At 33.1% G+C, this 12,215-nt stretch overlaps 1 protein-coding gene across 4 annotated transcripts in view; it reads right to left on the reverse strand.

Annotated features, from left to right (window-relative positions):
• HEATR5B (HEAT repeat containing 5B) overlaps positions 1-12,215 on the reverse strand; it is a 73,581-nt gene that overhangs the window by 21,102 nt on the left and 40,264 nt on the right. For all 4 annotated transcript variants that reach the window (XM_016162504.2, XM_016162507.2, XM_016162505.2 and 1 more), the window contains exons 22-26: positions 11,523-11,667; positions 9,973-10,212; positions 9,220-9,471; positions 4,870-5,051; positions 2,764-2,832 (exon numbers count right to left, since the gene is read on the reverse strand). In XM_016162504.2, the coding sequence (XP_016017990.1) occupies positions 2,764-2,832; positions 4,870-5,051; positions 9,220-9,471; positions 9,973-10,212; positions 11,523-11,667 (888 nt within the window). The remainder of the gene's footprint in view (positions 1-2,763; positions 2,833-4,869; positions 5,052-9,219; positions 9,472-9,972; positions 10,213-11,522; positions 11,668-12,215) is intronic.

Consider the following 12,215-nt stretch of genomic DNA (forward strand, 5'->3'; position numbering starts at 1 on the left):
GAACATCTTGATATGCTGAGTTCAGAGGACCAGTAGGAGACTAATGGAAAGATAATTAGCAGGCAGTTGGACACCTGGGTCTGGATTTCAGGAACAAGGTCAAAGGTAACTATTTAAATCTGGGACTCCTCCACATAAAGGTGAGAACTAAAGCAATGTTACTAGGTGAATTTCTTCAAGGATTGATGTATTTTTAAAAAGCCTCGAGGACAGAACACAGGGAAAATAGTTACACTTGAAAAATGGAGTTAGAATAAACAATGAAAGAAACTGAAAAGGCCAGGAATGCAAAAGAAAGAGCCCGCAAGTGTGGCGATACTGAAGCCAAGGGAGGGCTGTCAAGAAGGAAGTGGTGGTCGGACAGGGCCTGCTCTTTCCAACAATTACCAGTCTTGTCTTCTTATCTTCTGGCCAAGACATGTTTCACAATTCACAGCTTTTTGACAAAAGGTAACAAGGTACAAGAACTCCATTAAGGAATTCACCAAGTAAGATGTGTGTGGCAACGCCCCATATTTCACACACAGATATTTCTGTAATGAAACATTGTATGACTCACACTAAGAGAGATTAATCAATACTATAGTTTCACTCAGCTTCACGTCAAGGCCAAATGCATACAGTTGGCTCGAGTTTCACTAATAAATAAATTTTCTATGAAAAAGCTTTTGTCTTTCAAAGCACTTGACATTGAATCATGATTAATGGACTCTGTTCCTATATTTAAAACTTTTTAGAAGTTGAGAATAAATATTAACTATTTTTTCTCTTATAATCTTATTCTCAAAGAAGTCAAAACTAAATTTAATAAAAATTAATAAGGATATTTTAAAGTTGATTATCAATTATGAACATACTGATGGCAAAATAAAATGCCAGTCAAAACAATGTCGAAATATGACATTTAAAGTGAAAAACAATTAAACATGAATATGAAAGTGGAGCTGTTTTTCCTAAGGAAACTAAACATATTGAAGAAATTTGATAAATATTTCTATGAAATTTGGTAGAAATATAACTAAAAGTTGGGAGAAATTGTAAAGATTGAGGATTTGGCACTACATTTGCTTTGCAAAAACCAAAGTATTTTCTCCACTTTAAAGAACATGAAACTAGAAATTGCAGATACTGCATTATGGGTTTGATTTATGTAGAAAAACAATACAACATTGCATTAGCGAAATTATATTCTGAGAAAAGACCTTGGCCTTACATCAAAAGAGTGGTGAATGAATGTACATTTATAAGTTTTAAGCTGAAATCAATACTTAAAGTATGTATTATGTTTATGATTCCTATCCTGCTTTAAATGATTTTTTATTAACCCACTGATTACTGTCCCAACTGTGTTACATTTGAAGGTCTTCTCATAATATCTAAGAATTGCCCTGATTTCCAGGTTTAACATTATGTTAAACTAGTAAATAAGCTGAGATGCCAGTTTCATGATCTGCCTAAAGCCAACTCCTTACTTCCCCCTAAGGAAAGGAACTTGCAACCCACTGCTCCACCTGTTTTAAAACCAGGTTTCCTCCCAGAAACAGAAGGATAAGAGATCAAAAATTTATGCCTGCCACTAGAAAAGAAGAAATTTCTTATAGAAAAAGCAGCTAGAACCACTTAAGAAATAAGATGCTTAAGGTAAATTCAGTAACAGGAAATTTTCATAGCACTTATTCACAAGATGAAATTCTAATAGCCTTTGCTTTTCTAATGATCAAGCTTTGTAGGAGGTTTTCTCTGCTTAAATACTGTGTTCTGAAACATCACATGATACATTTATTTACACATGACTGTGATTTCTGTTGTTGATGTGCTCATATCCCAAAGCAAAGGACCTACTTTAACTCCAAAGTTTGTAGCATGATTCATAGACCTCTTTCTTAAACTAGGCTCCCTCTTCTGTCTATTGGTGAGAGAAGTTCAATTCTCTGTAGGTCACCATTAAAACAGCAGGCTTCAGAGAAGCCTGAAAAATGAAAGAGGTAAATCCATTCAGCCAAAGAGAAAACTAAGTCAGAATTCCAAACCTATCATTGCAAATGACAGAACATTCTCTGCACAGAGACCACACAGCTTGGTTATGGATTCTAAACAATAACAATAGACCATAGTTCTGTACTCCAGAAAACTCAAAAGGAGAGAGTTTCTTCTCTGTTGTCCTTAGGTAAGGAGATGAAGAATCTGATTTTCTGAAAAAATAGACCTTAATGCATGATTCCTTTTTCAGGATGAGGCACTATTATTATCATCTTATGAAAGATGTAGGAACATAACTACTTTTGTGACTCTCTTCAGATACAATAATGTGAGAATAATCCCCTGGGATTAATTTGGCAATGAAATTTCCATATTGTGAAATTCTCTGTAGGATAATACCCAGAAACTTGTAGAATTTCCACAGCCTGTGGTCAAAAAAATCTTCTGTTTCCTACCATCATTACTTTACATTCTTTAATTCCAGATTTTGAGGTTACTTTCATTTTAGTCCCTTTTATGATTTTCATATCTCTGCTCATTTCCAGATTATATAAGAGCCATGTAACCTAAGTCATATCCTCAGCTATGACAAAAAAAGAGGATGTGATTAACAGTCCCTACTTCATTATTTGATACAGAATAAAAGAGGAAACTGTCACTATTATATTTCCAAGATAAAAATAAATGTATTTAGTTTTTCTTTCTTCTTTCTTGGAAGTAAAATTCTAAGATAACTTTGCATTTATAGATCATAACTTTAGAAAACACTATTTTTCTTCTTACCTGGCAAGCTTTTGCTATTATGTCTGATGGGGTATCTTGTGAAAAGGCTGGTCTTAGAGCAGCTCCCACCTAGAAAAATGAGTACAAGTAATTTATTTTTAAAGATAAGTAGTAAACATAAAGCGTCTTGTGTCTTTGGAGAGGAAAACATACAAAACACATCTTTGTTCTATTCCTTTTTATTACATTTCTCTTATTTTTCTTTCCAGATACAATGAACTCAACCAGATCATTTTTCTTTTGCTTTCCAGAATGTCATCACTATTAAATCTATATAAACGCTATACCAAGTAGGCAATTAATTTTTTTCTCTTTCCTTTGTTTTTGTTTAATTGTAAACAGAATTTTCTGACAAAGTCACATGGTCTCAGAAATAACAAAAAATTGCGATTCTTTTTTTCTATGTTTTCCTGAACATATTTCTAACAGCATTTGAGTCCTGGATGAATCTCAGATAACTGGATCAATTCCTTTAAATAACTTAGTACTAAAAATTCACAGTCACCAAAAAACCTTACAGATCATTTCACCACAAAATGAGATGCTTTAAAAGAAGGTTACTCAAGAAATATTACTTTATTTACTGTTGTTATAATAAGTGAAGAAATATGAGCTTATCTCTAATAAGCCAACAGCAGTCACAAATTCATAGATATAGTAGATTAATTAATATGCTTGAGCTGAATAAGGATTTAGATGTAGTGAACTCCTAATCTGAGATTTCTTCCCTTTCACTAGAGATTCAGTTGCTAAGGCATATAAACAACAACTTGGAAATGGATCAAGAGCCCCTCTCAGTGACTAAAGACACATGGCAACTAAATGCAGTATTAGCATTGCAATAATCAACTAATCACAGAGCTGGTATTGGAACTCGTACTGAAGGAATAAAAATACTATAAAAGAGATCACTGATAAAACTAGAATAGATTATATAAAAATAGTATATCGTAATGTTCAATTTCCTGAAGTTAATCACTGTTCTGTAATTATGTAAGACAATGTTCTTGCCCTTTGGAATTATAGACTGAAATGTCCAAGGGTAAAGGTACGTGACTTAAATAATTTACTTTTAAATGGTTTAGAAATTAAAGTGTGTATGAGTTTGTTTGTGTGGAGAGAGATCAATACTATCAATGTTAAAGCAAATGAGGGAAAATTAACAATTGCCAAACATTAATAAAGGATATAAGACAGTTTTCGTACTATTCTTGCAACTTTTCTGTAACTTTGAAATTACGTGAAATTATTTCTGACAATTAAAAAATAGAAAAGATCTTCACTCTGATAGGTTGGGTATTGGGGGTAAACAATTGTATATAGGTTTTCTGTAGCCATTTGGGCTGGAAACTGTAACTTCCTCATTTGTACCTGTGTTGGAAAAAAAATGAATTATACATTATTCACACTTTATTTAAGTATAGCTTTTAGAAAAGGTGTGGTGTGTCTGGAACCAAGAGTATGATATAATCACAGTAAAAAAAAAAGTCTGTTCTTTCCTTGCTAATGTTAAGTTTTTGCTTTCATATAACCACCATTATTAGGATTACATCTATTGTGTCTCATTTGAAGAACATAATTAAAGGAATAAATCTCAGGAGAAATAAGTGCCTCTGTTTAGATTGAAATAAAAAGTCTTTCAAAAGTATCTAATTCTTGCTCTAATAGTTTATCTGCTGTTATTAAAAGTTAATTTATCCTTCCGCATACAGGGCACAGTTGCTTTTCATTTCTTAAAATGCTTATAAAGTCTCAACATATAAAAAAAATGGCAGCAAATCCACAACACTCTTTGAATGTTCTTTTTATCTTTTAAGTGGCATGGCTAAATATCTAAACATAAGTCAGGAAAGCCAGGCTGGAATTTCTATTCTAGTTTTATCACTAACATGTTATCACGACTTAAAAATAGTGACAAGTTTTATGCTGTTGTTTTTGCAACTGTGAGCTGATTCAAACTACATAACAGACAATGGGAGGAAAGAAATGCCTTCCATGAGAATAAAGAGGCTGCAATTCCAAATACATTTCTCTGGGGAACCTTTACTCCTTTAATGATCACCTCAAAGATCAATTTTAACTTTTTAAATAAATACAATATCTCACATTAGCTTGATACTGCTCCAGAATCACATGACCTGGAAATTCTGGCTCAGGCACAGATGCAAACTTCTTGATAATGTCTTCAAGTGCTTGGAGTCCAGCCATCCGCAGCTGGTTACTATGATCAGTTGCAGCCATGAATGCCATGCGAATTAGGTCAGAAAGATGAAGTACCAAGAGGTCATCTGAAAATAAAAATAGAAGGAAAAAGGAAAACTTCTCAAAAAATAAGTGCAATAACGCAAAAATATAAGATGAAATAAATTTCCTTTAAAAAGCACTTTTGATTCACATATTTTAGTGTTTAAAAATAACAAAGATACACTTTCAAGAAAGCTTCCATATTATAATCTCTCAAGAACACTAGTAAACTGATTACTATAACTTTCCCTAAAGGGATCTAATTCTTTTAGAACAGGATTGGCAAGCTTTTTCTATAAAAAAAAAAATAAGAAGAAAAAAACAGATAATAAATATTTTTGACTTGGTCAGCCATGTAATTTCTATGGCAACTACTCAACTCTGCTGTTGTAGTATGAAAAGTTACAGCATGTACACAGATGGTCCTATAGTGCTCCAATAAAACTTTATTTACAAAAACAGGCTGTAGGCTAGATTTGAACTACAAGCTGTAGTTTGCCAAACCCTACTCTGAAAGACTTTTAAAAGGATAAGATGTAGAAAAAGAAGTATTTTTTCCTTTTAGCCTTAAAGGCAGCCCTAAATCTGCCCTAATAAAGCTTAAAAGCAAGTCTCAAGAGATTTCAAAAGATGTCATTTAACTACAACCCAGAACGAAGTCCAACACCATTTAAAGAGATAAAACAAAATCCAGCACTAATAACATAAAATTTGCAGTGTGTAGAATCTAATAAAAAATTACCAGGGATGCAAGTAAGCAGAAAAAAATATATCTCATAACAAGAAAAGGAAAGGAAAAAAATCAGCAAACAGAAACAGGTCTAGAAATGAGAGAGTTGATAAATAAGCAGTGACCTTAAAACAGCTATTATAAATATGTTACCTATATTCAAGAAGGAAAAGGAAAGTACGAATATGAAGAGAGAAATAAAAGAGAAAACCATAGACAGGACTTTTAGAGATAAAAAATAAAATATCTGCAATAAAAAATATATTGGATAAGATTATTAGCGATTAGATACCGAAGAAGAAAAGATAAGTGAATTTAAAGACAAGGCAACAGAAATTAAAGAATTTATTGAATTGGAGGACTCTAAAATTCTTCAGGAGGCTACAAAAGTTGTAAAGACTTTTTGAAGCAGTGGCAAGCCTGTGGTTCAACCTCACCCTCAAATAGCTCCTATTTAAACAGGTTTTGTTATTGCTACTGTGAAGGTTACGAGTATCTTCCAATTTTTTCATGTGTCGAACTAAAAGGCCAATTTTAGAATCTTAAGTTTATAAAAGAATATTTATTGGTTTAGGGGAGGGAAGTAAAGATGACTAAGAGCAAAAAAAACATTTTGCTAGAAGTCCCCAGTGCTTCCTCAACTAAGAAAGGCAAAAAAACACCATTGATAAAAACTAGATACAAAAAACTATTGCCAGAATTTGCAAGAAAATTTCTAAAGCAGAAGGAGCCATATTAAAATGGGCACATTCATATTATGCCAACCCAAAGTAAATAAAAGGACCCATTAGTCCTCCTGCCCTCTCCATCACCTAATTTACAAGGTCCAGGGCTACATTAATCTACCAAACCAAACTAGGCAGTTGTTACTGGAATGAAAATGCTGTTGCTTCTCCACACAATCTTTACCTCCAACCTTTCTCAAGTCAGAACCTTTATCTTTTTTTCAAATCTAAGGAGATGAACTCTTAAAGGGGTATAGTAGGAAGGGGCACTGGGAAGAAACTCCAAAATGGGGAAAGAAATAGCAGGCTCTCAGAGGTTTATTACATCCAGGAGAAGTAATTCCTTAAAAGTAAAACAGTATATAGAAAGGAAGATAAGAACGATACAAGAAGACCCTAGATAGCACACTTATTGGGTCTCTAATCTTCCACGTACCCTGCCATGACTGTTCATAATGGCAGACAGTAGGTGCTGGAAAGGATCCTGTTTCAGTCAAGCAAAACGAAGCATGTTAGATACTAGAATCTAGGTCAGGGAGCTGTTATATCAGCTTACCATCCAGCTACCAAAGTGAAGTACCCAGTAAACCAAGAAAACATGGGTGATCCACTCAACAACACTACACAGTGTGAGAAAATGCCAAATATGAAGAGCGTGCTCTTCTTTCAATGATACCTAAACAAACAAGCCTGTGAAAAAAATATACCCAGAGAAAAGAAAAATTCTGAAGATTCAGAGACAGAGCTAACCTCAGGAAACAATTTTCTATAAAAACAAGAATAAAATTTAGAAAATCATTTGTCATCTCAATAGGATACAAAAATCATGGCTGCTATAGAACGAGAACAGAAAACTATAAAGATTGAAAAGAATTCAACGTAATGGAGGTGAAAGAAAACAGAAAAATTAAAGGAAAACTAAAAACACAAAGAAGACTAAAATCCATTACAGAAGCAGAAAAGAATAAAACATTATCAGTGATATAAAGGGAAAACTTGTGAGGAACACTGAGAATGCAGGCAGAAGAACAAGATGCATAATGAGAAAAAAAAAATTAAGAGAGACATAGAAAGGAAAGCCAATTTAAGGATCTTTACCATTCCTTAAATACAGCAGGCATACTTATCCTCCTGTGCCTTTACAATTCTCTCACTCCCTCTGCTTATAGTAAACCAGTGTGGTAGGCAGAATAATGGTGCCCAAATATGTCCTTTTCCTTATCCCTAGAACCTGTGAATATGTTACCTTACATGGCAAAATAGACTTCGCTGATGTGATTAAAATTATGGACCACCAAACAGGAAAATTATCCTAATTTTCCATATGGGCCCAATTTAGTCACGAGCTCTTAAAAGCAGAGTGCCTTTCCTGGCTATAATCATAAAGATATGACAACTAAAGAAAGATCACAAAGAGATTCAGCCTTTCTGGCTTTAAAGATAAAAAAAGGGGGCCAAAAGCCAAGGAATGCAGGTCACCTATAGAAGCTGGGAAAGAAGAGAAAAAAGATTCCTATAGAGCCTCCAGAAAGGAACACAGACCTGCCAACACCTCAAGTTTAGCCTAGTGAGCCTAATGTTGGACTTGCTGATGTACAGAACTATATGTCAATAAATTTGTGTTGTTTTAAGCCACTAAGTTTGTAATCATTTGTTATATAGCAGCAATAGACAACTGATACAACCGGCTTCTTCTACGTTGAAAACACTTTCTCTGCCTTTAAAAATTAGCTTCAAAATTGTGTGAGGTCATCCCTGGCTATTCAGGAAATACTACTTTTTAATGTCTCCAAAGCACTCTATCATACCAATACTGGGACATATAATTATGTGATTGATAAATCTGTTTCTCTGTCTTCTAGAATTGAAGTTTTTCAAAGGCATGGATTATGTTTTTTTCTTCTTTGTATTAGCAATGCTTAGCAAAGAACAGGATTCAGCAAATATTTGATAAATAATGACATGAATAAAGATATGGTGTTAATGACATATTGTGCTTTGTTGGTACCCTATATTCAGATTCACATTTTATACATGGTTTACCGCTGTTTTACTTTTTATTGTTTTTTTTTTAATTCATTGTGAGCTCTGCTGTTTATCAAACACAATAAGCTTAAAGGCATTTTTAATGTATAGACTTCAACATTATTAATACATACAATGTGTCTTCGGATATTTAAAAAATGACAAGGTGATGAAGAGATTACAAAGTACAAGACAGTTTGTTACTCTACAGTTCTCTCAGCTTGTCTGTCTCTTCATTTGTAAAATAAAGATAGTGAAGCTCATAATCTCTGTAAATTCCAGGGGATGTGTGGTATAAAAAGTTTATAAAAGATAAAAAACAGTGAGCAGTTTCAGTAATAAACAATTTTCACCTTTTCAAAAATACCTAATAGTATTTCTGAAATCTGACAGTTTGAAATCTGCAAGTTTGAAATCTGCCAAGGCATTCAAAAATTCTGGCATTTTCCATGCTGAGGACTGCAAAACTCTCTTTATGCACCCAAAACCTTTGCCATATCTGTAATAGAGTGCTAACCTGAGACTTTAAACACTGAAATGTTAAAACTAGGACAACGTAGTGAAGAAATATAAGTTATTGCCACCATGTCCTTACAGCAAATGATTTAGATGATAGATGACAGACAGACAGACAGTCATGAAAAGCACAGTCTAGAGCATGTTATATAGCAGTAAAATATTTCAAACCTATAAAAATATTCTGGGGAAAAGAAGTACTTATTTTAAGTTTACTTGTAGGGTTTCGTAGTTTAGCAGAACGAGCCATGGCAAGATCAAAGTGAGCCTGGTCCGCATTCTCACACAAATTGATGATTCGACACAGACAATCAGCAGCGAACACCCGAGTGGCCCACCGAGGTGCCACAAAGGGCTTTGATTTATCTTCTTCGCCTAGTGTGGTAAACATGGTATCATCATCCATCTCATCTTTCTTTTCAGATTCTTCATCTTTTCCACTACTTAACAGAGTTGCAGTACTCATATCTGTAACAATAATAAAAGCATATTGTAACAACCTCACGTTAGCAAAAATGATGCTACAGAAATAGCATTAATATTAACAGATTTCCAATTTTAAAAAGACTAAATTTTCATTTTTTGAAAATAGAATTGGCAAGTCTCTTTTTTAGACAATCAATCAAAACCAAGGAAAAGATAATATAAATGTATCTTACATATATGACTAGTTTCATATAGTATATTAACTATGGAGTAACCTGGGATTTTTATATATGAAAATTTAGTTTGAACTTAGCCATTTTCCAAAAAAAAAAAAGAAAATTCATTAGATTGCAATGTAATTTAACCTTCAACATTTATACAGAAATTTAGATTAAAATTAGTATTTTTAAATGGAAGTTCAACTTTGTGTATAAAAATATGTGTGTGTGTGTGTGTATAGATCTACATATGTGTATATATAAATACATATCAGGTAGTAGTTTTCCATTATTTTGAAAACATATTTTATATTTAAATACATACCACTAGAAGCTGCCAGGACATCTTTACAAAGCATTAGCCAGTGGGACAGTTTTTCTACCGCCAATGATGAAAGCATATGTCCCAAAGTATCGTGAATATCAGAACATAATTTTCTATCTGTCTCCCGGTCTAGCATTCCAAAAAGAAGTCCCTCAAGACCTGTTTCCGTTATGTTAACACCTCGGTGCCGGCAATGGATATCACTTCGAGAACTAACTCCAGGTGCAAAAGGACTGACATCTGAAAAGCAATTTTTAAGATGAACTTATATAAGATTTTGCTGTATACTGTAGATAACAATTATGCTAAAGAACAAGGCTTACATGTAAATTCACAATAGCAACAAAACCAGCTAGCTATATATATAATTTATCTGTGGCTTCCAGTTTACATATCTTGAGGATTAGAATTTAATCTGACAAGTAAAGGTAAAACCCTGATCTTTAAGACTGATTATTCTGAGGTATTTTAAACAAATCTCCAGGGAATGCTCAGTAAAAATATTTGATTCTAAGAAGTGTTGGCAACAGATATTTTCTAAAAAGATTTAATGTAACGAACTGAAAAGCTTGTTGCTATATCTGCTGGAAGAACAAATTGAAACCTGATTCAAATCTTACAGTTTGGATTTTTCAAAAAATCTATAAAGACACAACACAAATTATAAATGCATTGTATCCTAAAAGTTCATCTAAAAATGTGGAAAATCCCTTCTAAGAAACATACAATCAAAAGTAATAGTTATGAAATAGTAAGTCAAAGTTCTTGCTTTATCAAAAAAATGTTTTTATTCTCATAAACAAAGTAATAAAAATGGCAGTACTAAGAGTGAACACAGTATGTTTTTTAAAAGAGCTCTTATTATACTATGCTAAAATTGAAGTTATTTTGGTATCTTGCTTCTTAGTACCTAAGCAACTTCTGTGGATTGGAAAGCTCTTAGCTTATTCTCACATAGAGGAAAGAGCTCTGTCAATTAAACTCTGAAAAAGTTCCCAAACCACCTATCCCTAGATTCTAGAAGACCAGCTGTGATATGCTTAAAACACTCCAAAAAAGCAGAAAGATCTGAAGAAATCAAAAATCTATCTTTTACTACCAAATCATCTACTGACATTTCATAGTTTATTTGTTACTTTGGCCTTATTTCTTAGAGGAAAAGTTATATCACAAAAAGTTAACTGCTGTCAAAGACAGGAAGCTTTCTTTTCAGGTACCCCCAAAACAGATTTCTCTTTTCAGAAGTCTATTAGTGATACAAAGCAATATTCCCAGAGTTAGTCATTCTTTATATAGATAAATCATCCTCAAGGGATGGCAGAATTATTCAGATACTAATTGCTATCTTTTTAAGCCACAAAATTTTTTTAAAGATAAAAATGTGAAATTGCCAAGAAAACGACAACATAATTTTAAAGGTGGTAACACTTCTATTTTATTTAAAAGAAAATTGGCCACATTTTAACATAAAAATGTGACTTAATAAGTAATACCCATTCGAAATGTTAAAATATTAAATGAAAAGAATGTTGATTGATAAAATAACTTACTAGCACCACTGCTCTCTTTGTCCCCTGCATTTTTTGCTAAGCTCATGGCATATTCACATACTTCGGCCGCTTCTCTTTGTGCAAGCTGCCGGAGACACGCCACAGCTGCTCGTCGAAGCAACAAATGGGAACTACATAAGTGAACCTGGAAACCATACAATTTTAGACAATTTTTTTAAAAAGCTGTAATCTTACTTGCTTCACGAATGTATATTATCACCTCACTTGTGAAGGGGTTCTTCATCTAACAGTCTCACTTATTCAAAAAATACAGCCAAATAATGGCCTTTTGGAAATAAAATACCAATAAAATATATAAAAATATGTATTTTTTTATGTCAAAATAACTGTCCCAAAACTGGGGCATTAAAGATCATATATTTAAAGTCCAGAAGGATCTTTTGCATATCATATTTACACATGGTCCTACGAAACTTTGCCATCTAAACTTTTTAAGTGCATAAATTAAATGCAGTGAATGAAAAGTGAGGGGGCACAGTGCACAGTAAAAGTTGAAAGCAAAGGCAGGTATTTATTAAAATTTTAGAAATTAAGCAAACATTATCACCTGAAAAGAACTGCAAAATAGAGCATTTTATCTCAAAAGTTCCTGAAAGAATCAATATAGTACACTCTGATACATGAAGTAAAGTATAAGGCACAGCATAGCCCAATGATTTAAGAGCTCAAGTG

This window comes from Rousettus aegyptiacus, unplaced genomic scaffold (assembly GCF_014176215.1).
Source record: "Rousettus aegyptiacus isolate mRouAeg1 unplaced genomic scaffold, mRouAeg1.p scaffold_m13_p_7, whole genome shotgun sequence".
Classification (NCBI taxonomy): Eukaryota; Metazoa; Chordata; class Mammalia; order Chiroptera; family Pteropodidae; genus Rousettus; species Rousettus aegyptiacus.